The following is a 27170-nucleotide window of genomic DNA, read 5'->3' as shown; positions in this document are numbered from 1 at the left end:
CGTATAGCACAATGGCAGCGAGAGAGAATGGACATGTCGGAGAGCATGCGAGTGCTGCAAGGGCCTGCTGAACCCACAAAGTGACACCCGCTCACCAGGGCACTTGCCTTGCACCAGAAGGCATGCGCTCTCATATCCTCGGTTGTAAAGCCTGTAAACACCAGAACAAGCAAGGTGTGCTGTACCTTGGAGCAGTGGACGGGCGATGCCTCACAGTCACGCAGTGGTGGGAAAACACGGCAGATGCTTTCACATCCTGGGCCAGGGCACCAAGTTTGGTTGGGGTCCATCTCCACATCTGCATAAGTGGGCACAGTGACTCAAATAATACCAATGCGCTCCACGCAGATTCATTTAAAAATTCACTCGCAGTATAGCACAGGGTTTTTGGAATACACAGACACTTGTGATAAACTCAAATATCAAGAGACTTCCGGATGTGCTACACGACAAATTACGAGCACACAAAGTGCTGGAAACCCGTCTCATATCCCCACGGTGGGTGGTGGTGGTGGGAATACCATACACCGCTCCGACTGACTGCCCTGAAATGCACTCCTGAGGCACCAATAAATAGCAACCATGCGTGCACAGCGTCAGTGAGCCATGCCTCCCGCCACCTGTTTATTGGAAAAAAAAGTCTGAACAGGTGACCTTGTGGTTCGCTAGAACACAAGCGCCCTTGCTTCCATTTTCTATGCTCGTCCTAGATGCCACAAATGCACGGCTAGAAATTAAATGTGGATGTGTGTCGAAAAAGCAAAGTTTGAAAACTTGAAATTCCTAAACTTAATACCTCACCCTGCCCCGACTTCCAAACTGTCCACCGCTAGAAAGATTTCTGGGGAGAACCCTCTACTGGATACCACCGGCTATAGACGTGCACCATTAAACCATTACATTGTGCCTTACACTGATGACTATCAGTGAATTTGCTGAAATTTCTCAGAATTTTCCAAGTATGCTGCACGTAAGCTGTCCTCGTAGTTTAAACGCTTTTTGAAATTTGTTGATGGAATCCACATTTTTGAATATTATACAGAACTCGCTGGAAAGTTTATCAACTTAAGCAGGTTCCGACAAATCCACTACGCTTAGAAGTTTCCCTGTTACGCTGGGTGACGTAACAGTACCCATGGCTTTCAATTTTATTTTCACTTAAACAACTGTGGTATTTGCATATGGAGCGGTTGCCTTCACTGAAGTGACCGAGTTCCTGCTCATAGTTTGAGTGACACAAAACACAAGTGTATACCTCGGTTAAGCTTGCATCGAAGGTAAAGCTCCCAGACATCCCTCTCGACAAGCTGTTCAATCTGCAAGAAAGAGGAACGTCAGTACGAAAGCACCAAAGTATTCTGAATTGAGCAATGTGCCTCACCTCTGAAGACTCAAAGATGCCTCCGCTCGGACACTTGTCATCAGGACACGGTATGTAGGCATTGCCATCACGGATGCTGACGGTCAGGTACTGACGTGTGCACTGTAACACAGACACCCCATGTTATGCCTTGGCAAAGAAAAGATATGTAACGCTCTGTAATCGGAAAATCATTTGATAATTCGACAATTTATAATATTGGAATGTTAGAACATTGCAAATGTAGATAATTGGCAGCATCAGGGAGGTCCTTAAAAAGTATACCACTAGGGAAAAAAATGCTTCAACTCTCTTTCATAGAAAATGTTCATAATGCAAAAGTGAAATGAGTCTCTGTAGACGTACCTGCAGCTCTATTAGACATGAAACAATACAATTTGCACAGTGTGTATGGCTGTTGGGCCAGCAAGGCAGCCTTCAGTGTGGATGCACCCTCGGCCAAATTTCCACGGAGCACATTGGTCGGACTCAATGGCAGCCCGGTATGTTCACGTATCAAAGAATTGACAATGATGGTAGGTACTAATAAGGGGCTGTAAGTGTCCGGCTGCAATTGCTATGCTGCCGAACCAAATTTGGCAAGGTTGATAAGATCTGATAACTGTTGCAACAAAACCAATAAGGACCGATAAAGTTCAAGTGCGTTTGGTAGTGAGGTTTATTTGGGCTTGACTGTGACGGCATTCTGATCCCCGTGTTTACTTGAAACATTCTAAAAAATATCAGAGGTGGTTCAGGGGCCCTGGAAATCATTTATGCGAACAGTGCAAAGATGAAGTAAGCACGCAGCTGGCACACCTCACGTGGACTGTGCACATTATACCACGTGAACGCTGCTTTTTGTAGTCGCACAGACTCCGGATTTTGTTATTTCTTTAGTCGCACGACCACCGGAAAGACGTGGTGACCACACAACTCATGTGCCCGAAGCCATAAGGCGTGGTTTTTGGAGATTTGTGTGCTTTTTTGTACCTCAGGCCTGCTTTTTACCACATGACCCTTCTCATGAGGGATTTGAGGCCTTAATGTAGCGTTTGATGCAGGGAACGTTTGGGATTTATGCCCTTAATGAAGAGAAACTGGCAAAGCTGTCAGCAGCCAAGCGGCCACTACAAAACCTATAAATCCAGCGCTAAACATTCTGCATTTTGTGGTAAAGTAGCTTTCGGTGCCATTTTGTTTTGTTGGCCTAAAAGCCAAGGCTCCGCATAAGCCCAAACAAACACGCACTCAAAAGTTTTGCACGATGCTGCCAATCGAGCGCACCTGGAGGCAGAAATAGCATCCACAGTGCGTCACTCGGTACAGCGCCGACGAGGGCACCACGGTCAAGCAAAGTCTGCACAGTGCCAGCAGGGGCCTCTGGGACGAGACCTGCTCGACATCGTAGACGCTCAGTGATCGCTGGGCCCGGGGCGCCTTGCAGCAGGCGCCCGAGTAGGTGTGTGACTTGGGCAGCGAGGCCAGGGGCACCGAGCCGTTGTTGGCAGTGGCCGCCGGTGTTTTACGGTCCCGCGATCGAGACACCAGCCAGCGGAGCAGCGAGCGGCGTTTCTCTCGGGGTTGTTGGGCCATCACCTGCATTTTGTTGGGGATCGTGAAATGCACATTTTATTGTACAAAAAGATCTGCATGGAGAGACTGTTATACCTTAATGCTAGCAAAGAGATAACTGAGGCAGAACATAAATGTGAATATATACGCCTAATGACTTGGTTAACAGAGGGAACAAGAAAAATACACTTGCCAACAGTGGCAAAGCAGGGACGTGGTTTGGGGGGACCGACACCACCCCCAAATGCTTACCTTTAGTATGTGTATACATACTTGCATGCACATATGCAAACACATGCACAGATATAAACAAAGGGAGGCCAAACTTCCCCAGAAATATATTTCTGGCTATGCCCCTACTTGGCAATAAACCCAAGAATAAGTAATGCGTAATACTAGTACGTCGATCAGCAAAATGAAACTTATAGTGCGTTGTTATTCTCTTCAGTAGGTTAACAAATGAGAAAAAACATGGCCGCACTGCTAAACTTGCTTCGATCCCCGGCTAAGGCTGCAGCCGCATCTCGATGCAGACAAAATGCAAAAACACCAGTGTACCTAGATTTAAGCGCAAATAAAGAACACCGGAGGGTCAAAATTAATCCGGAACCTTCCACTACGGTGTGCCTCATTACCATATGGTTCTGGCACATGGAACACCATAAATTATTATTTATTGGAATAGTGAAAACTACAAAGGTACATTTCTAAAAAAAAGTAAGAAAAGAAAAGGGGGAAATGTGTGTCTTTTGTGAATGCAATAAATCAGTCGGCTTTTCCCGTCCCTGCTTTTGAACCAATTTGATTGACGGGTGATCTTGTCCACCAATAAGCAAGCACCAGAATATAGTGGCGACACACAGCATGCCTATATATATATATATATATATATATATATATATAGGCAGGCATGGTGGTGGAGTGGCCGTAGCGTTGCAAGTAGTCAAGTAGATCCTCCGTGAGAAGTCACAACGTCGAAATAAACAACGTTGTGACTTCTCACGGAGGATCTACTTGACTATATATATATATATATATATATATATAAACTTGGGGTACACCAAAATTGGCATGAGAGGGAGCGTAAGAGGATCTAACAAATATGACTGTCTGGTCATGACATGAATAACGTGACAATGCTGCCGCATATGTCGTCAAACCCTTTCCACCAGACAAATGCGGCACATACCCATTTACCACAGACTGCGGCGTACGGGTATGCGCCACAGGTGATTGACAGCTTTTATCTACCCAGGAACAGCGTGAACAGACATTGGTAATTTAAATGCGAGAGTGTTAAGAAAAACTGACACCGGTAGTGTTGACCCGACGAATGCAAAGAATAAAAATTAGGATCCAAGCAGGAATCTAACCCGGGCATTCTGTGTGGCAGTCAGGTATTCTACCTCAGCGCCACGCCAGGTCTAGAAACTGCTTTGGAAGAACAGTCTATGCAGGCATAATGTTGGTTCAACGTCAATTGTGGTTGTGGTGCTGGCTATCTAATTTTACAACAAAGCAATAAGCTTTACATATTTACTCCTACGATACAGGCATCATGTCATCTTAGCGTCAATTGTGGTTCATGTTGGCCCCGTTTTTATACAAATCCAATAAACATTACATTTGTATTCCTATGATTCAGCAAGCTATATTCAAGCATTGCTCGACCTCAGAGGAATATGCTAACGAAAGGTACATATGATATTCACATCATCGCACCGTAAAGTGCACTTCGTTTCGGTTATACTGACGTATGTGCTCTAACATGAGTGCTGATGTTACGTCACACCATAAGTTACCCTTTAAACGCCAGTGTAGTCGACGTGCCTCGCAAGTCCACGATGTGCACACAACTACTACACTCACAAAAACGTGTTGATCCACCCCGTAACACTTGGCCCAGACCCAGGAATGCAGCATAGAACTACTTGCCGACAGCTTCGCATGAAACCGATTCCCACGAGGCACGGGATCTGCCAATTTATATATATATATATATATATATATATATACACACACACACACACACACACACACACACACACACACACACACACACACACCACACACTCTACACACTCTGCCTGGCATATTATCTGTGTGCCCATCTCTCGCCCACAGAATATAACAAGCAAATGACGGCAGGCAGGCATTGACCTAGTTTCACTGCAGCGACAGGGCACGCGGGTCGGTATAAAAATGAGCGCAAATACGCGGCCGACCATCGCAAATGTCTGCAGCCTGCGTCTATTATTATATCTGGTGTACATTTCATCTTGAGATGCTCATTAACTGTGCAGCCTTTGTACAGCGACGCAGTCTTTGCGGACCCTGCGCCGGTGCGTTCGCTAAAACAGGCCGCGTGACCAGGAGGTAACGTGATCGACCGCGGAGAGGAACTGAAGGGGGGAGCGCAATGTAATTACAAATAAATAACATAAAAGGATTTGAATCCTCCGAAGACAGGTCACCACCGAACACACGCTTGCACGTGAATAACCACGGCCCGTCCGCTTTTTTATCGGGGATGACGGCGCTTCCTTGCCGTCAAAAATTCTGACGCGCTGTGAAGCCGCTGCATGGCTGCATGTTCGAAAGGGCCGCAGTACGAGCGCGGTCACGTGGTTTTATTTCACTCCTCGCGGGCTTGCTGATATCCGCACAGCACGAACTACGTAGCCACAAAAAATTGGATCGGTCGTTTTGGAAAATGCCCTCTCTACGACGCGTACTTGGCTCTAAATTTAATAATGCGACCTTGGTTAATAACTAACTGACAGAATTGGGCAAGGATTCATCATTTCACTGCGCGCTCGTGTTTGTTTCGATCTCCTCTAATAACCTAGGGAGCGGAAGATTGGTCCCTGTGGTTCTTACCCTGCATTTTCGCAAGGTTTTCCCGACGTCGGCTTCACATGTTGTCCTTCATTCCGCTTAATTATAAGACGCGATATAATGGAAGAAGATTGCGCAGTCGGGTGACACCCAGCTGTGTCAGAATCCCGCTATCGTAATCTGCCTTGGCATGTGTGTAGATATGGCCTTCGATATTAATAACGCGAAGCACTTTGTGTTTTTATTTTGTGTCAAAATGCGGTGCCTTGCTTTTTTTTTTTTTCACAATAAAATTATCGAGCGCGCCCGTGTGCGTCTTCTTCGACTGTCGAGATTAAACCGCGACCCGAGATTACTGTAAAACAAGAGCTGCAGTTCGCGCGCGACGAGTTTTAATTGCGAGCGCGTCTGTTCTTCAGAAGGACTCGGATGGCGTTAAATACTCGCGTTCTTTTGCGCAGCGTAAAACGAGGAACGAGTTGGATCGAGTCGATCGGCAGCCGCCATATTTTCCAGGCGTTTTATCGTCTCGCAATATATTAGCCACGCTACGAGCAGAACCGCGTTCGGCGCAGTGTATTGTATCGCGTACGTATATTATAACCAGAGGCATTTTGCCGGGGAGGGAATGGGGGGCAAACTGTGCACGTATAAATGTTCACTCAACTCTAATCTCTCGCCGCTTCTCAAAGGAACTGGGACTCCACGATGGCGGCTTTGATGACAAACAAGTTGCGTCTCGGCAACAACGCGTCTCTGTACTTGAATAATGAAAGAACCCGCGTGTGATGTTTTGAAGACATTATTGTGACATCGGAAGCGTCGCGTCCACCCGTGCCGGTGCTCCAACAGGGCGCTTTCAGTGACGTCAGTGCAAGCCATCTATTGACGAAATTCATGCTAGTAGGGCAGCAACAGGGGCTAGTCGGTACGTATTCATACTTGTAGTGCGCTTCCGGCGGACACGGACCAAGAAACAAGGAAAAACAACACAGATGATGCGCAAGTATGAAGACGAAATTACTGAGCGCAAGAAAAGAGACAAAAGGAGGTTACACAATATAAACTTGGTTTTTAGTACGCACCCCCTCAAAAAGTCATCGTCAGGAATTAAATATCGCCCTTTAGAACAACTCGCTCTCGTGCGAAGACGCAAGTGACGTGCACCTGGAAAAGCGAGTTGTAGCGGAGATCACGCGACGGTCACCATCGACACAAATGGTGATCGGCTTCGACACACCACGGGAGTCGCAAACTTCTCCATGCGACGACGCTGGCCTGCTCGGACGTCCGACTCGTCGAAAGCGCCTTTGCTTTGCAGCCATCTCTTTCGTTCGATTCACTTGTCTTATCGTCGTGTATGTGTACAGTCGACACGATATTTCATACGCCTTTGTGTGGCTTCTTAGACGTCGATCTCTCCTCTCTCACGCGGGCGTTCAAGGCCACGTTTATGCAATAGGCTGCCCTGGCGAGCAGCCCGTTACGTAAAAAAAAAAAAAAAAAAGCCAATTCACGTATCCCCTCGATAACCCCGTACGTACAGAAAATAATTTCAACCTCCCGATCGCCTCTGCCACTCGCGTCTTCTCTAATGCTGTCGGGCTTTGCGCATGTTTTCCATGCTTTCATATTGCTTTCGCCGAATAAGTTTGCGCTCTTTCTGTCCTCTCTGTTTGTGTGCCCAGCCTTCTTACACCCACTTCAGTGATGGAACGCATTGAGCGCGTCCTTCAGTTCCTGCTGTTTTTTTTTTTTTTTCGGTCGAACTTTCACGACGTGTTGAACCAACTGCCGGCCCACCCAGCTGGATATATTTCATATGCGAATTGAGACAGATATCGGTTTTACGTACCGGGTGTTTTTTGAGGCAACACAGAATTGAAAAAAAATAATAATAATAATAATAAAATACCATCTAGCTATTGCACATAGCGTAACCGAGCGTTTACTCCCAGCTGCGGACATTGCTTGCGAGAGAAATCCATGTCAGGCACGAAAAGTCACACTTATCTTTTTAATCAGCTACGTACGTTAGGACACACGTTGCAGCATACGAATCGGAACCGAAAGCGTATCCAACCTGGACGAATTTTAGAGGCCCCAACCTTTAGGGCCCCAAAGAAATAGCGTCGAGGCCACTACGCATGCGCGAGAGCCAAACACCGTTTTGCGCTGGGGACGCAATTTATCGAATTTAGCGGAAGCCCCAAAGCCTGCCCCAAAGGCTTTGCGTCAAACACACACGACGGCACACACTGAAGCGACGGCTCGTCCAAAGCGCCGCTGGCCCTATTCGAAAACTCTTAGCGCCTGCTTGACCCAAAGCGAGCACACGCAAGGAAAGGGCTGGGGGGCCCCTATTCGAAAACTCCCTACCATCATAAAACGGCGCCACGCGAATTAACGTAAGAGAAAACGAGCCGCGCTTAAAATGCTCCTTTAATTCTTTTTCCAGGGCCATAACTGAATGGAGTCAGCTGTCCATTGAAGCCTGCCCCAAATTTGTTTGTCTCATATACTGTCCAATGAATTACCTTTGTTACGCTTTCCAATTAAGTGTCGTACTTGCACGTGATCCGCCTTTTATTTTGTGCTACCTGCAATCTTTGTGTACCAGCACCTGTATGTCATCTTTTTTCATCCTTTGCCAAGTTATACTCGGTTACGTGCTACGAAAAAAGAAAAAAAAAATAGAAGAAAAGTTAGCTGCACCCCCAGAATGCTTTCCGCTCGAACCGCAAGTGCCTTTTGTCAGCTAACATAAATACTAAGCATTTAAATAGTTAAGGGCCCATCGTTACTACTCAGAATATTACGGCGAGACAGCCACTCGTTGGTATCCTCGAGGCGCACACTGGAAGTTTATTCAAGAGACAGCACATATATAACGCTTACAAGTTGGGCACGTGGTCGAGTAGATACATATATATATATATATATAGTCATATTATAAAGCTGTAATGCCACCCTGATATCGAGACTACAGTATTTGTACAAACGGGTGTTTCGTTTAAAACAGCGCATACATCCGAGCCACCCCTGCAGGCTTCCTCCCAAGTGTGGACGTGACCCTCAGTGGCTGCAATACGTACTATGCAGTTAATTAAATATAGTAGATTAGTGAACTACACTGTTCCCCGCGTGCAGTGATCGCGAGCTCATGAACGTCAGTTACGCCGTCTTTGAACGACTGAGCGCTGGGAGAGTTGGCAAGCCGTGCCAACGACAAAAGACTGCGCGGCGCGAGGAGCTCTCTTCGTTCACAAGTGCAAGGCCGTCTGTGACAAACGAGAGATTGATTAGTATTATCCCACGTGTGTTTGCACAGTTTGTCCGACAAACAGTCGCAGGGATCGCGTGCTAACACGACGGCGAAATCCATTACGTATCTGTGCTATTTAGAGGTCAATTGCATCTTAATTACTCTCAGTGGTGCTTTAGTGGACGTCTTGTACATGACGCATGGAGCGGCGTGCCGCTTAGCTTCCATTTTTTTTTTTTTTCAACCATTCGTGTTGACGTCGACTTTCACGTTTGACGAGGCATCTCGAGCCTCGATAAATCTTCAGTCTGCGCCCGTCCTTTCTCGGCCCCTTTTTTCTTTTTGCGCAGGTTGTCGTTAGTAATCGTGTTGTACGTGAGAGGCGATTTTTAAAAACTCTGCACTACGCGGGGTCCTCTGAGGGGCCGTTCATTAAGCATATAGTGCGCCTGTGAAGAGCGCCAATCTCTGGCGGAATGCTTAAAAGCCGAGGTCATCCTCCACGGTCGCTCCCAACGACCTCGCAAAATGCCGCCGACCCATTCACTCTCGCTACATGGGAAGGTCGGCGGCACTCGGGCAACTTGAGATGCCGTTATTGTTCGCACCAACGCTTTCCTTACACACGGGATTTAGTTTCTTATGCTGCACTGTCAGCAAGGAATAAAAATCCTTGGGTGTCCCTTGCCAGACGTCCGATTAGAGGCACGGCCAACTGTTCCGCACTGCTCAACGTGTCTGCTTGCGTCACTATAGCTTCCTCAATGCCTTGCCCAATTTTATTGGAGACAGATGTTACCAATAATCATCGGTTTACACGATGACCAGCGCGAACAGAACACAGTACGAGAGAAGGAAAAGACAGAGCGTTTTTCCTTTTCCTGACTGCCTTCTTGTGTTTTTATTCTTGTGTTTGCGCTGCAGCCATCGTGAGTATTTTCCAACTCGCCCAATTTGCTACGCCATTACAATCGTCGGTTTTATTTGTTTTTACTTTAGTCGACAACTGCGGTCTCTTATTTTAATTACACAATTAACATAGCATTTACGTTAGCAGAACAAGAGCACGTGATCTATAATCGGGCACACGAAGAGGCTGTGTTTCTGAGGTATGTAGGGAAGAATGCTAGCTTCACATTCGCTTCCAAGAACATCTTTGACCACCATCTGCGATATTTTACTCGAAAAGAAAAGTAATTTGGTGAAATATTTTCCCAACAATTTTTTTAGACGGCTCGGGCACTCACTATACCTGCACTTTTTCGTACGCTCCACAGAAGGCTTAAAAGTGCGCTCTATATTTGATAAATTCGTTCATATAAGATTACACTAAGAAGTCATGTACCTACATAATGCCTTTACATGTGGGTAATCACGTTCGTCGGCATTTCTGTTCACGATGCATTGCCTACATACACGGGACCGCCAGTTGGTCGGCGCGTTTCTTTTTGAGCGTTTTTTATAGCAGCGTGTTAACGTGGCATCTTACAAGTGAAGCCGTGTTCAGTCTCCCTTTGATGCCGAGCACGAAAAGTCCTTCATATTGATTTATCGGAAGGGTGCTAGTCGCTTCGTAATTCCCATCCATTATGATCAGACGAGGATGGACCACCGATACTGTTTCACGACAAATAAAAAGGGCAAACCGAAAGGCCTTCTACTGGAAACCCCAGTGAAAGACCAAAGGCTTACAGTGCACGTGATGCCAGCCTGTACACTGCCCGGGTCTCCCATCCTGTGCGATCTGGTTCCGTTTTGATGCCTGCGAACTTGCCGATTTCGTCACTCCCGACAGACTACCCTCTGCCGCCCAGCTGAATCAACACGTACGCTCAGTTTGAGCGAAAAGAGTTTCCTATGCACGTGCAACGAGTGGGGAAACGCCTTCCCTTTCAGTGTAGGTCGTAAAAGGACGCTCTTCGTCGTCGTCCCGAAAACGCGTCCCCCCGGGTTAATAATAATATGTGGGGTTTAACGTCCCAAAACCACGATATGATTACGAGAGACGCCGTAGTGGAGGGCTCCGCAAATTTCGATATTTAACGCTAAGTACACGAGCCTCAAAGAGTTTCGCCTCTATCGAAAATGCAGCCGCCGCGGCCGGGATTCGATCCCGCGACCTTCGGGTCAGCAGTCGAGCGCCGTAACCACTAGACCATCGTGGCACGTTGACCTGGTACCCATTCCGTCGCTGTCCTTCGCATTGTGTGGACTGTGCTTAGAGGCAGTTTCTCTCCAATTTCAGTTGCAATGGCACCTGGAGACACACACTTTCCTTGGCATTATTGTCTGCTGGTTCTCATCAATATTGTGTCTAACAAAGAGCCCTTCTTTTCTTCACTGACTGTGCATTAAACTGAGACAGATACGTGCATTGAAAGCGGTGCACCTTTTTCCAGCCTTGACGCAGGCCTTCTGGGAACCCGACATTCTTTTTTAAAATGTTATCTATTTACGAGAGAAATCCGCGGCACCATAAACACGTTGCGAGCTATCAAGGAAACGCACACAACAGGCACGCGCCTTTTTCGAGAATTCTACCTGTGTGTTCGTTTTTTAGTGTTTCTTCGAAGACTGCGAAAAATTGTTCCAATATATACGAAGACTCAGAGGATGCAATATTTTATTCGAAATAAACTGGCGGTCGTCCAGAACGGTAACTATCACCTATCAACTATCAACGGTAACCTTATTAACGTTCTAAATTACCTAGGGCACATATCGCAATTGACGAATGAGGCGCATCCACTTTAAACGATATTCATAATTATGAAATACATCCTATAGTTACCTCTGTGCACCAAGAAGTAACTGAAACAATTACAATGAATTTATATCAAGACTCTCACATATGTGCGAGTTTAACTGGTGAAGCTCAGTTATTAATAGCTAGTAATTATCGTGCCTTTAGCAGTAACGGAATTTCTGACGATGCACTGTCACGGCAGTTTTCCCGTCGGAATTGGGAAATTTCGGCTTCGTAAAAGCAACCCGCACGTGTACCACATAATTGAAAGAATGGGGAGATACGGCCTGTGCTATTTCGCTAGAAACAGCCTTGCGCAAACTGGTGGATATTTAGGTTTGCACCGATTACCTCATTAGGAAAATGAATTACAAATATTACTAGTTACTTGCAAAATTGTCTAAGCGAAACTGTGTGTCGCAATGGAAAGCATCATGCTCGACTGCTTCCAAATCCCGATATAATCCTGAGCTTTAAAGTTGCGGCGCAACACGTGAACAAGCAGCACTCTGGACTTTGAGCTGAACATTTCGACAGAGTCTGGTTGGGTTAATTTAACTAAAGCTTTCACAAGGCTCCAACCAAAAAAATGGGTTTATTTTCGTTTCGGAATCAACTCGATGCCATCTTCTTCAGGGGGAGTGACAGCAGATGTGCAACCTTTCTTTCACGGACCAGCTGGGTATTTTGTGGTTGGAGCCTTTTGAAATTTGTCTCAACTCTGGGGCAACCGCTCACTATCGCGCAGCGTGTGGCTCATGCCCCTTTTGCGATCATTTCTGTTGCTGCTGCAGTCATTAGACTTCTTGACTTGGGCCGTTTCCTCGAAGACCTTATGCACGAAACAAACTTTTTCGTGTGACGCGCCTTTTGGGTTCTGAGATACGCTAGGCTTGAGGGAAAGCTTTAAAAAACTAAATGCAAATATAACGAAGAAACTAAAAATGGACAACGTAGCTATTCAAACACCTCACTTCAACGAACAAGCGCTGTCCGTTGACGTCTGCGTGTACAGTAGAACCTCGTTCGTGTGTTTCTGGAAAAAAAAAAAGCGTGGGAAGAAACATACTATCCGGAGTGTAAACGTACACTCCAAATTTACTAAACCATTGCGCAGTTTCGCTTGATCGCGAACGTTGGTACCGGGAAATCGTACGAAACGGGAACGTATCAAGGAGGTTCAATGTACACGAATTACTGAAGTTTTACTACACTGGATTGACGACAGCGTGTCGGTGATAGAGGAGATACCATCCGTGAGCTCAAGCTAACGGCGACAGCGCGGCTATCTTTCGTTACCGAGACCGTCGACCGCTAAACAGGGAAGACGCAAGCACATGCGCAGCGTGAAAAAAACAAACCAGAGTGCAATTGCCGAGACCTGAGGTTATGCATCTGCGATTAAGAGCGCAGCATTATCCCACATAAGTTACGCCAAAAGCGACGCAGCCCACTTCGCACTCTGCTTCAGCCGCTCGAACTGACGGCATTGTATGCATCCGGAAGCGGCGCATTCGCGTTTGACCTCACAGAGCTACAAGGCAAGCAAGGGCTGACCTTAGCCGCTAATGCAAATGCAAACAGCCCCTGAACTAAGGGGTGGCTATTAGCCAAATCGCGCCTCATTAGCACACCTAGGGGGCCACGAAAACGAAAGAACCGGGAATGCGTCGCCGAACCCGTCAGACGGGAAGCTGCAAGAGGGGCCGCGCTGTTTGCGTTAGCAACGCAAACATCTGCGGATTCACAGCAGTGCGATGACTCACGCGCGTGCGAGCGGGCGTCGCTGAGAAATAGCGCGCGCTCTTGTATTTGTCAGCCGTTTGCAGCTGATGATCACGAGGAATGGAAGCAACCGATTGCGCGCGCAGTGACGATTAAGGGTATCGCTGTCACACACCGAGAAATCTCGTAGGCGACGCTGACACTTCACCAGCCCAAGATGGTCTCCGGCGCTAGGACTAACGCTTCGACCCCTGGTTTCGGTAGCGGGGCTTCGGCAGTGGGGTGTCGCCGAAAGTCACTAACCTCGGCTGCGGCGGGAGGCTCCTTCGGTACGCTTGGGCGACGACTGCAGGCGGCGCTGGAACGCCCAGGAACGCATGCGTCCCAGCCGACAACACCACGATGGCTGCGTGCGAACGAGAGACAGCGTCGACGGTCTGCACGACGTGTTCACGTGAAGTTCTCCGATGACTGAAAGTGCACACCCGGCGCAGCTGACGAAGGGACTCGCACGTACGCACCACACACGCACGACCGTCCGCTGAAACTGGATTAATCCGTCTGCGAGGTTCTGACTCGGCACTTGCGAGAGCACGGACAAACTCTCTCTCTCCACCACCGGTTTTATACGCGCGCTCTCCCAATGCGTCGATGTCACGTGAGACTGCGTCATCGGGTCGTTGTTACTCGTTTGTTTTGCTGGCTCTCTCGTGCTTCTGCCGCTTCTGCAGGGTCTCCCCCGTCGGTTGCGCAGCGGAGGCGCATTCTGAGCTTTGTGCGGCTGCCATGGAGAACAGGTTCGAACGCGCAAAGCGAGCTACACGAAACCGTCACGCCTTGACGTTCCGCGAGTGCTTCGCTCACGACGGCCACTAAGAAAAACAGACAGCCTCGGGAAGGCGTTTCTGTCTGCCTTTTAGCCTACGGCCACACGTGCGTAGTGTGTGCATTCAGGCCGATGCGAGGCTGCTGCAGTGTCGTGGTTACAAGGACACCGTTAATATCAGTAATCTCGACGCATAGCAACCTTCATTTCCCTTCGAAGGCGATCATTCTTATTTTGCGAGCATCTGTTTGGTTGCTTCTCGCTTCCAAACGAACCACTTGCAAGAATTGTCCCATGAGTTGCCTCGAAATGTGTGCGGAGCTCCTGCCGCGGATGCACCAGTCAGCAGCCTGTATTTTGTGCCGCCGAAACATAAGCTACTCGCCATTTAGCTTGTTCAAGTATTTTGCCAGCCACAGAGGCAGCCTTGACCTCCACAGCAATGCAACAAGGAACGCGCCAGTTGCACCGAGTCAAATGCAGATTTCGTCTCAAACACGCCAAGCGGGCCTTGTGTATCAATTCGCATCTGCGATGGAATGCATGGTATGTCAATGTCGCACATGTTGCATTACAAATCGAGAAACTATTCGTCGAAAACGCACGGGCGCACACAAATCCATCCGCACCGACGACAGCGTGGGCGACTAACAAAACAGTGGGCGCCAGTTTGTTTTGCGACCTCAAATACGTGCAAAGTTGGTTTGAGCGATGTCAGTTGATAAATTAGGCGACATAAATAGTGACGGGCTTCCCAGATTATCACTGAGCATTTTGCATTCCCCCAGAGTGGCTGGAAATCGCACCTTCGTGCTCAGCAACGCTTGATGATGGCACGATGAGTGCACGTCACGCTCGCGTTGTATTTATGTTGGACCCGCATCTCCCTCTTATGTATAAGTGGTGCCGCACAGAGGATAATACAGTTTGATGCATCGGCAAGAAGGGAAGCGAAAATGTACCGACACGAGGCCCAGCAACAGCGTGCGCGTCCCGTGACCAATGCATGCAACTAGCGCAGCCGCTAGCATCGTATATATGTAGCAACGGAAGTGCAAGCCTTCTAGCTCGTTTCTGCAGACCTACATACGGGACCCGTGCCGAACCGCGCGTTTCCCATAACTTCCGGCCTCCGACACGTGACTTGAACAGGAACGTCACGTCGTTGTTCTGGCAGCAGTGGTGCCGGCCATAGAGTTTCCTAAACTCTTTGGTGCCGGCCGCCTGGTTTCGACTTTTCCCAAGCACCCTGGTTTCGAAAAAACGGGGCGCGCATGCGCAGGACTTGCAGTGCGAAGGCAAGTGTAATCCTGATACATTGTTAAGGGAGGCTTCGTGTTCTTAATCAGATAGTTAAACATCGACCAGTCTGGCCGATGTATGTCCTACCACAGCCGAGGGGTATTTCATAAACCACATGGGCAATATAGGTTTTACAAGCTGCATGGCGGCCTTATTCTTTTTCTCAGAAATACGGGCGCATAGCCGGGAGAGCTCGTTAGGGGCGGAAAATATCACGAAACATTGCGTCTGTCCGCAACCTTCTTCAGGTTGTGGGCGACTTTATGAATAAAGTAGGGGTTTGCGAATAGTGAAATTTGATCTCGAATCGAATAGTATTGAATAGTGGCCAAAAATATCGAATATTATATTTACACGAAACGTGCACCGCCAGTTACGGCAAGACAAAGAAAAACTAGCAGTTGTTCCGTGTACGAATACAACTGATGAGCAAAGCTCCTTAGAAATGGGACGCAAAGGACTATGCACGTGATCTCGCCGCTGGCTTTCATGAAGGCGGTAGGGTGGGGAGCGGGTAGTACACTGTAGAGCGGGTGGGGAGAGCGTCTGCTGCGCTCGGTGGTGGGAACTAAGGGTGGGAACGACTGAGCGATTGAGTGTGCGCTCACACTCACTCACGAGCGAGAGGGAGACAGGTGGGAGAGGGGTGCGAGCGGTGACGCGGCGGGGACCTTCGACGGCGGCGACGGAACGCCGCGCGCGGCGTGCGGCGCTCGCAGCTTGGCGCAGCGTTTATTATTGGGCGCGGCGTTTTATTGACCGTCTGCTACTACCTTCGACAAAGCGCCCGTAGTGCGCTAGAATGATGGTTGTAATTTCACAATCTACGATAAAGGTGGTTAAAGGCAAGACGACTATTATAACCAGTTGTGCACAGAGCTTATTTCTTTTGACCTCGAATTTCTGGTGCGCTCGAACCAAACCGCTCAAGGCCTAAACATTTCCTCTTAAATCACCGGCCACTGCAACCTAAAGCGATGCTTAAAGGGTCTGTCTACCGCTCGGAAAAAATTTCTGATTGTGGTGTAAATGTTCTAGATCATTCATCACATCTGCGGCAACGAGCATGCTTTTTCCCCATAAAAAAGAAATTATATTTTTAATTTGATGTTGGAAATTGTGAAAGAATGACCGCTAGCGTCACCCAACAGCGATGTGGTTCAATCTACTGGTAGGACAAGAAATCCTCGCAGGTAGACTCATTTTGCTTACAGAGAGTAATCTCTTTTCTTTTTTTTACTCACGCATCCAAAAAGACGCCCGGTGGCGCTGCTTGCGGCGCCGTCTTCGATTTCGTCTGCTTCAACTCATGCGCTATGCCATGCGGCTCTCCGCGCTAGTCGTACTGTGCCGCTGTATTGTTGTTAGGATGCAGGGGCGTAGCCAAGGGGGGGTTGGGTGGGTTCAAACCCCCCCCGAAATTTTTCAGTTTTGCTTGCGTATATATACACGCACACATACAAACGCACGCACGAACATACATAAAGTATGGTTGAACCCCCCCGAAAAAAATTTCTGGCTACGCCCCTGTTAGGATGTCTCACATGTGCTGCGCTGTGAAGGCGTGCATTTACTGTCTCTTTTTGATGACTCAGCTTGGCTTGGATTGCGGCAGCAGTGCTAAAATAAACGCACAGACTGCGATTACAGCAAAACAAGTGTTCTGCAATCGTATAATAAGGCTTCATTTAACCGCTAGCGCGCTGAGAACGACAGTTACATTCATTACATTATTGTTCAGCGAAAATAAAGTTCATGATGAAACAAGCACAATATACACGAAGACTTAGAAAGGACACAGCAGGATGAAGCGCTTTCTAGCAACTGAAAATTTTTATTTCGGAAGAACATTTATATATGTGTGTGTGTGTGTGTGTGTGTGTGTGTGTGTGTGTGTGTGTGTGTGTGTGTGTGTGTGTGTGTGTGTGTGTGTGTGTGTGTGTGTGTGTGTGTGTGTGTGTGTGTGTGTGTGTGTGTGTGTGTGTGTCCGTAGTCACACAGAACCGCACAGAACCGTCCTTCTTCGCAACAAGAACGACAGGAGACGCCCAGGGGCTGTTAGAGGGTCGAATGACATCGCGTCGAAGCATGTCGTCGTCTTGCTCGGTGATTACACGGCGTGCTGTCCGAGAAGAGCGGAAGAGGACGACCCACCAGTAAGCGCTCGTTTGGGCGCGTTAGCATCGATTTGTATGGACCACTTCCTCCAACGCCGGCTGGTAACCGCTGGGCCATCGTCGCTGTTGACCACCTTACGCGATACGCCGAAACTGCCGCCCTCCCAGCGGCTACAGAGCGCGATGTTGCCTCCTTCCTGCTGCACCGATTCATGCTGTACCACGGTCCACCCCAGGAGCTGCTCAGCGATCGAGGTCGTGTCTTCTTGTCCGAAGTCGTCGAAGCCATTCTCAAAGAGTGCAACGTTGTTCACCGGAAAACTACTGCTTACCATCCACAGACGAATGGCCTCACCGAACGCTTTAACCGCACGCTCGGCGACATGCTCTCGATGTATGTACGTCGTCGCCGATGACACAAATTGGGATTCTGCCTTTCGTCACCTACGCCTATAATACTGCCCCTCAGAGCACTACTGGCTTCTCGCCCTTTTTCTTATTGTCAGGCACCCGTCGCACACAATCGACACAATCCTTCCATACGCCGGATCCGTCTGAGTGTGCGCCTATTTCTGCCACAGCAAGACTTGCTGAGGAGTGTCGGGAGCTTGCCAATACATTTACTACGCATGACCAAGAGCAGCAGAAGAGCATTCGCGGTGACGCCACCACTTCTGCGCCCACGTTCCTCCCTGGAGCGCTCGTATGGCTCTCGGTCCCTACCACTGCAACTGGCCTCTCTTCAAAATTACTGCCGAAATACGACGGCCCCTACCGTGTCGTCGAACGCACGTCCCCGGTCAACTACGAAATCGAACCCATTGAACCATCTTCGGACATGCGCCGTCGAGGGCGCGACATTGTCAACGTGGAGCGCCTAAAACCCTACCATGAGTTGCTCATAGTGACAAGCAGTTAGGTCGCCAGGCGGCTCCCTTTTCGTACCCGACGTAATTGTAGCGAAGCGTTGGAAGGGTCGCCCTCTCGAGCGCTGGTCGTCCTCTTCCGCTCTTCTCGGACAGCACGCTCCTCGCGCTCAGAGTCCGCGCTCTGTCTTGACTGTCGCCGTTGTGCTTCGACGACTAGTGCCGTCAATAAATGCCTTTATAATATATATATATTTATATATATATATCGAAAAATTCTGTTTTAAAATTTCTACCCACTTTGCAAAGAAACCGCTGCAAGTTTGGACACTTCAGACGGTACGCTTTCTATTGCGGTACAAAACAGAAAAGTGATGAAGGACGGTAGACAGAGGGAGCTTCGACGGCGCCGAGGAGTGCAGGCCTAAGGAGCTTCGCTCCTAAAAAATCAGACACTTCGGCGTGCTTTATTAGGCGTTTGTTCGAAAGTGTATTTCTTTCAGCACGAAAGTGTTTTATGCCTGGGTTCGCCAAGACTTCCATGACGTATTTCCGTCACGGAAAAACCTCAACAAAATGTACACGATCAAGTGGCGAAGAAAAAAAGTAGAAGAAAGAAGCTCCGTATGCGGGAATCGAGCACACGACCTCTCAGTCCGCGACGATAGGTGACGGGCGCTCTAACCACTGCGTCACGATGACGTGCAGGATGCTTCAAGAGCGTGCTTTTTATATATCACACTTTCCTCTCGCACTGCGCTTGGTTCGCTGGGTGGTGTGGCCGTTTAGGAATGGCAGGTTGAAGTAATGCCGTTGCACCGTCGCTACGGCCGTCCCATTCGGCGTACTTTTGTCAACGCCTTAGACCACGAGGTGGCCGCTTTAGCCCATGCCTCGGTCATAAAAAGGCACCGACAACTGATTTTTCTCGACCCAATTTTTTACGACGCGACAGAAAGCTCACTCTTCGCAGTGCTTGCAGCTGCAGTACTTAATCCCAAAAGCACGTAGTTATTTTACAAGCAGTATTTTTCGATCTGAAAGGCTCTAAACACGGACGTACCTTTCCTCCAGCAACGCTGAGAATTGATAGCGATGCCGCCAGCCCTTCTCGCGATTTGTGAAAGCTATCGTTGTTCTGCTTTCGCAGGAGTTCCTGTAACTATATGTGATTAACCACCTTTATTTAGAGCTTTTCGATAAAGTTCAGTGGTTTGAGTCAATGCGACGGACAATCTTTACATCAGTGGACTCAACTCATTTCATGTACTGGGCAGTTGTCGGTCCCTTTAACTCTTAACATTTCGCGGGATGGCGACCTTAGGCGAAGCTCAGTAAAGAAGCTCAGCGTCCAATAATCGACGCTCTTCTGGCTATCGCACTGCTTTCTCTGATTACGCTCTCCCCGTGCGAATGGAGCAACACGAGCAACGGCGCGTTGCGGGAGCCAATCTCGGAGGCCACGAGTAATGCATCATCTCACTGACGAGCACCGACTGTGAGCGTTTCGGTAGTCTCAGCGCGGCGGAGGGTTTCGCTGCAGTATTGAAGACAACTCAATGGTCGGTAAAATGCGGCGTCCACTTATTCGATTCTACCACGACGCAGTTGACGCGGTTACGCGATTCGCCTTTCTCGCCGGCGTATAGGGTCGCTTCCAAATGGACTAACAGTGTTTCGAGTTTACTGGCACCGACTACTAGGGAGCGCACACCTTCCCATTTCTCTCTTCAAATGACGACGCTTTGAAACACTGCATGTAGCTCAGGTATAATGTTTATGTGCGTGTTAAAGCCATCTTTGCTCGGGATTCACCATATGCTATGTCCAGCTGGCTGTATGTGAACTACTACAGCTACCACAAAGGTTTCATCATGTTCATTGACGTTCGTTGCCGGGATGTACCGCCAGGCGTCAGCGAAACACCAATAGACATTGTGCAAGCTCTCGTACATAAATGTATAATAAACATTCAACTATTTCTGCGAGGGCGCGTTACACTTTCGTGTTATACTGATTCCTATGACGGAGGGATGTTTGTTTCCCACCTTCACCTTTTGTGGGCGCGCAAGCATGAAGAGCCGCCATTCCAGTCAGTAGCGCCACTCCTAACGATGGGAGTTTCTGAACGAGTGTTGCAGTGCGGCAGTGGCGACTGCACAGCGTGAACAAGGTTTTGCATGTGGAGCCAATCACAGGGTTTCGCGGGCCAAAATCGGGACGTTTTACGGCGCTTGCGGGATACGCGATTGAGCTACGCAAGAAGTCCGTGCCTTCGTTTTGGAAGCCAAGTTGGGAAGGGCTTGAGAGCTTTCTCACGTGTTCTTATTGTTTTTTTTTTACGTGCAGAATTTACCTAATATCCTTTAAAGTAAAGGTGCGCTCGCTTTTGAACCAGGATATCGGTGAAAATTTTAACGAAGGGCCTACTGTAACGCGTTAACTTTAGCCACCCCACCCTAACCAAGTTGCACCATTGGCAATTGTCGCATTTTAGATATTCGTCCTGTCGAATTCTTCGAAACTTCGATTACTATCTATTCGAAAGTCGAATCGAATTATTCGACGAGGTATTAATTGATCCGCATTCGAAACTCGAATATTCGCACACTCCTAGAATATAGGGCATAATATCCAGTCTTTTGTTATGTTGTGTAGGTTCCGCCCTTTTGCGCACGCCTTTCAATTTTTTTAGCGTACTCTCCGAAACACTATTTATGACTGAGCAAGGGAAACCAGCCGATTGCAGACGCGACACCTGATAATCAAAACTGTCAACCATCATGTGCTCGCAGGATCTGCTTAGCGCGGAAAGCATGCACGTTGTCGTAATACATCTCTTAACATTTTTAGCGTGCGCCAATTCAAAATTAAGCAACTCCTTTTTAGCACGAGGGCGATACGACCAGCACGTGAAGTTATCATTAAAGGTTATGCTGGTATCTAGGAATTGCAGTCCCTTACTATTGGATTCCTCTTAGTCAGGCTCCTTCCATGTGATCTAAAAGCAGTTAAAACTTTGTCCAAGGCAGTACTGTAACTCAACTGGTTAGTCGAATTCAAGATCGGCAAGAAGACGTCAACATATCAACATATCTTAAAAGCTTTGCAGTCGATAACGAATTCACTCGAACCTGAGTCAATGGACGACAGGAAAACGTTGCACTGCAGCGCCGGCGCCACACACGAGCCGATGCATATGCCTCTGTGCAAAAAGCTTGTCATTATAAGAAAGACAGTACTATTAAGATAAAATTGCAAAAGTGACGTAAAGTCTTCTACAGAAATTCCGCAATCATTCCGAAACGACGCCACCCCATTCCTCTATAATAATATCTGGGGTTTAACGTCCCAAAACCACGATATGATTATGAGAGACGCCGTAGTGGAGGGCTCCGGAAATTTCGACCACACCCCATTCCTCTCAAAACAAACTCTGACGCAAGGAGGTGCCGAATAAAACAGCTCGACGACATCGATGGAAAAACCATGCGGTACAGGGGAATTTTCTCTTGAAAGGGCGATCGGATCATCTAGCGAGTTCTTGACAGAAAGCGGGTCATCCACCTGCAGCCCGTCAAAGGAGGAGGAATTTGCTCAGCCACGCACTGCGTTCGCTCACAATGGAACGGAAGGGCATTTCCAACTTATGGGTCTTGAGGGCAAAAAACACCGCTTAAGTGGCGCCCGCCAGTTAAAGCCTTGAAGCAGGCAAGTCCGCTTGTCGAAATGTCGGCTCCAGCACACACCCCCTGTTTCCCAGTTGTTCATTGAATGCAAGATTCGGCTGCCGCTAACTTAGTTACTTTTTTAATTCCAATGTAATTCCTGTTTATGCCTTAGTTGTTGTCATCTTACTGCGACCGCGCCCCTCCCTTCTCTCTGGGGCATGTAAGGTTATGAATAAATAAATTATCCAACAAATTAATGCAAACAATGCAGAAAGCGTTTGTTGTCGAATCAGATTAAGAGGCGTACGATAACGCACGAGGAGATCGGTGATCAGCTTTTAGTTGACCCTGTTTATATCTCACAGGTCGTATGACTCAACGTGCGTGCTTCTCGGCTGTGCTTTCCAAGCGATTGCGTGTTCTTTCTTTCTTTGTGTGCAGCGGTTTGCTCGGCGTAGCTCTGTCCTTGCCGAGGCCGTCTGCTCGCAAGGTCTCGCTACCGACGAGGCCAGACGGGAATAAACAAAAAGGAAATAGCAATACACACTCGATCGTGGGGCTGTCCTCGTATAGCGGTGGTTTTTCTCGCGCACTGCAGCCATTCGGAGAAGGGACCGGTCGACTTGTAACGAATTTTGTTGTCGGCCGCTTTCGGTTGGCACGCAATAACAGGTGTGACGCGTCGAGAAAAACAGCCGGCAACGGAAAGGAGTCATAACGCTCGGGGCAAAAAAAGAAAAAAGAAAGAAAGAAAGAAACTAGCAAGAACCGCGCACGTGACGAAGAAGGCGCAAACAGAAACGGCGTATGGATGGACAAAGTATTTCTGCTGAAGGTAAACACTGCAATGGACGAGTGCAATCGGGTACACGACAGGCAGGTGTTCCTTCTGCAAAACAATGTGAGTCGGATTAACATATCCGTTAGGGGGCGCCACATTTCACCGCAGTCCAAAGAAAACAACAGACTTGGCAGTGGACGCGTGATAGAAGCAATGACGTGCTTCCCACAACGGCCTCCTCGGCCGCCATTATAGTAAAAAACCTGCACGGCCATAACTCTGCGCATTAAACAATGACGGTACGCAAGCCTGTGAATCGGAGGACAGGCACATCGTGATCATTGAAAGGTCTATATGAAACGCAATCCAATCGACTGATCTCTCAAAGCTGTCGCTTAAACCGCCGCCAAACAATGAATTAAACTTCCCGCCGAGAGTTGCTTTCTTTCATCGAACGTCTTTTCTGCAACCCCGGAAGCGAACGTTCAAGACAGCAGGAAGGAAGCGGCCTGAGTAATATGGCACTTTCAGAGCGTGTCCCTTACTTCCGCCTTATCTTTCTGTTCATCACGGAAATGGGTGATGCATACAACAACTACTGTTTGCGACCGGTCGGTCATCTGCTTCGATGTGAATTCATTTTGGGTGCTTAGACTAATCTGTTTGATAGATTATTCTTTGAGCGCTTTGTTGGCGTTAATTCCGCCAATTATAAGTTGATTATTAAAAAAAATAATCGTCAAAGTTTTATTTTTTTTTAATTTCGAGCCGAAATAAATAAATGTCAGCATGACGTCACGTATTTCAGAGTAATTTTTCGAATTTTAGCCGCATTGGCTCAACAAAATTTCCTTTAACTCGGTACGCTCTGGCCAGAGGCCAATGTACTTCACATTTACCGATTAAGAATACGTAGGCCCTGGTAGGCACCATCGAAATCTGTGATGTCACAGCAAGTTGGTGACGTCACACCAATTGTTGCGTTTTCTCGTTTACCAAGCGTCTTCTCGTGGCAAGAGTGGTGCTTTCGGTATTGTGAAAAGGTATACTGTACTAACACGAGAAAGATCGCTTTTCTATTAATAGGGTCTAACTTTACGACAATTATGCCTTCGAACCCAAGCATCGTTTAAATGATAAGCAGCTCAATTTAGACGTATTGTTGTTTGCCTTTTTTTTATCTGAGAATTGAGGCATATAATTAAAAATCTCTAGTTAGATGCGCAAGCCGTGCAGAAATCCCAGTAAGGCTTTGGTATTGAATTACCCTGCTGAAAGGGACCGACAACTGACTTTTCCTGACCAATTTTTACGGCGCGACAGAAAGCTCACCCTTCGCAGTGTTTGTAGCTGTGGTATTTAAACGCTTGTCGCATTTTTGGCATCCACGTGTAGTTATCGGCCCCCTAATACCGGTTCACCACTGATAATGTCCCTTGGGACCCTTGAGGTATCAATAAATAAATCAATAAATAAATAATGCCACGAGGGTATGAATAAATATCTGTAATATTAATTAATATGACCAGTAACGAGCGCGGTACAAAACGGATGCAAAGCCCGCCACTTGGCAGCGCTGCCGTGCGGTCACGCCTAGAGTTACTGTATATGCTACCTAAAGGTAGCATATACACTCACAGCGGCAAGAGAGTGCTAGCAACTCTCTTTGCGAGAGTAAACGCTTGTCCCATATTTCACTCCCTTTTCAGGAGTGCTGGGAACTCTCTGCTGCACAGAGTAGGCATGCTCTCTCGACAGAGTTCTGGTACTCTGGATGAACCAGAGTGAACAAGCTCCCTCGCCAGAGTAAAGTCACGCTTTTGAAATGGAGTACATAGACTCTCGGCTGGAATTGCGCTACTCCCTCGCAGAGTTTTACAATGCTGGTTGGGCTAGAGTGCATGAACTCCCTCCAAGAGTAGAATCACTCTTGCTGCTAGGACTAACGTTTAAAAAAAAGGAAAAAAAAAGAAATCCTTCGTACGTTTTCTACAATGTAACAGTGAACCTGGCTGAAATGCCTCAATCTTACCTCACACATACACAGAACTCACATCCGCACACTCATTCATACACAACACACCAACACTGAACATATGCACTACTGGCGCTGCACACAACCATACACCCGGTAACCGGTATATATATCCATGATGTCTGGCCCCCCTTCTAGTGCCAGTGGCAACAGCTCTGCTGTGCGTATTTACACAGCAAATATACACGGAACACGTGTAAATATCTAATGATCTATTGTGATATTGTTGGCACATCGATCTTTTACTATAAAACCGCATAATATTCAACACTGTTTTCATTCGTAAATTCCAAATATCAGCTGGGACTCTATAATATCGGCTCAATGCCGTACAGCCGCTCATGCCCAAATCTGAGAGTTGTAGTCACGCGCTTACAAATACACTTGCGGCGATCTTTTACCAGGGCTGGCTGATGAATACTTTACGACGTTACGATCTGGCGTCCGCTCGGACATGCGGTGCCGCGGCAGGCGCGGCACGTACGCCAGAAAAGCAACGACGGTCAACATCACCACAATACAAGCGCATCTCTGGCGATTCTCGCACTTTCGCTCAACTTCGGTTGCATTTTAATGCATTCAAAGCTTTCGACGATAAAATGCGCATTCTTCAACCTTCGTCAGCCACTTGCGCCGAGATCGGTCGCACTCAATATGACCCGTACGACTCCCAGCGAAGGTAGGCCTAGCGCACCTGCCGAGTCCGTGTGTACATGCTGTCGGCGCTTCTGGGTTTAAGGATACGCAATTCCGATGTGTAAAAATGAGCGTAGCTTTAGTATCGGTTAACCCGAATGAACCATTTTTTCTTGCGTACGGTGTTCGTACAAGAAGCGATGGGCATCGTTACGACGCCGCTTTCAGCAAACGCACCCCGGCAGCCACCGAAAGCCGCCGGGCGCACTCGACGGCACTTCGCAGACACAGACTTGTCAATTAGTATGCCTTGTTGAACTAACATTATGGCATACTTTATTGCACGTTGAATTTGGTGTTTGGCGATCGGTTATGTATGTAGTTGCACCTATCGATTCAGATGAAAATCAGTACATTGACACGGGCGCTGTGCGGGTGTATCGTCGATAGCGCGAGAAAATACAGGTTATTGAATGTCATTCGTGGTCGTCAGCTGTTTTGTGTGTTATGAAGACGCGAATTTTATTTGAAAAGGAAGATTACGTCTATCTTCAGTATGCGACCCGTAAAGATGAAGTCGAGCGGTGAGCTCTGTCTTGACTAGTCTTTTTACGGCAAGAGTGCTGCGTTGGGGCGTGGCGTAGTGGTAGAGACCTCGGCTTGAGAATCTTATGGTGGCAGGTTCGATTCCTCCTGCCGGACGTTGTTTTTTTTTTTTTTTTCTCACGACTCTTTTTTTATTGCAATAATGCTTTAGTGTCTACCTTGTTCCAGTGGCAATTAGTTTGTGTCGTAAACTAAGTTGGCGATGCGTTAGAATTTGCCGATGTTCGAGGCTTCGAAGCATGCCTCTGTTGGCGTTTCAGAAACCAAAGGTTTACGATCACAAACACTTTCTTTTGTTATTACTGAAAGCTATCCTATTAACTTGCACAATAAAGTGACATCTGTGGCGTCTACGCTCGGAGGATTATGGTTAAGAGACAGTTATATATCGCTGTGCGGCGTCGGCCAGAAGCTAGCGCTTTGTACTCCGTCTGCTAAGGAGGGAGTTCCCGACCCTGTTCACGCTACGTCGGGGCGGGAGTTCCGCGGATTGGGAACTCTATCTGAGTAGCAGAGAGTTCGCGGTCTCTTTTACTCTGCCTTCAGGGAAAGAGCAAGTTCCGCGGCTAACTCTCCACTACTCCCCCACGGCGTTAAAGAACTCTGGCGAGAGTAACACAGTCGCTCTACCCTCGCAGTACTCCCTCTACATCTGTGAGTGTACAGTAACTCTAGTCACGCCAAGGTGGCAGACGCCCCGAAAGGGCCCCATCTGATCGCGTGGCCACACAAGACGGTGGCGCGAGTTTCAGCTGTCACTTCGTCGGCTAAGAGCACACGTGCAGTCATGTCTTCGTCGCCACCACCGTCGTCGCCGCCGT

At 47.9% G+C, this 27170-nt stretch overlaps 1 protein-coding gene across 1 annotated transcript in view; it reads right to left on the bottom strand.

Annotated features, from left to right (window-relative positions):
* The window catches only part of LOC119406833 (probable E3 ubiquitin-protein ligase RNF144A-A), a 29102-nt gene extending 15027 nt beyond the window's left edge, over positions 1–14075 (bottom strand). Inside the window, exons 1-5 of the mRNA XM_037673567.2 lie at positions 13813–14075; positions 2648–2959; positions 1382–1483; positions 1256–1316; positions 186–298 (exon numbers count right to left, since the gene is read on the bottom strand). Coding sequence (XP_037529495.1) covers positions 186–298; positions 1256–1316; positions 1382–1483; positions 2648–2956 — 585 coding nt within the window. The 5' untranslated portion in view covers positions 2957–2959; positions 13813–14075. The remainder of the gene's footprint in view (positions 1–185; positions 299–1255; positions 1317–1381; positions 1484–2647; positions 2960–13812) is intronic.
* Positions 14076–27170: the final 13095 nt, after the last annotated feature.

This window comes from Rhipicephalus sanguineus, chromosome 10 (genome assembly GCF_013339695.2).
Source record: "Rhipicephalus sanguineus isolate Rsan-2018 chromosome 10, BIME_Rsan_1.4, whole genome shotgun sequence".
Lineage (NCBI taxonomy): Eukaryota > Metazoa > Arthropoda > Arachnida > Ixodida > Ixodidae > Rhipicephalus > Rhipicephalus sanguineus.
The sequence above is the reverse complement of the archived record's forward strand: the minus strand, read 5'-3'. Positions and strand labels throughout refer to the sequence as shown.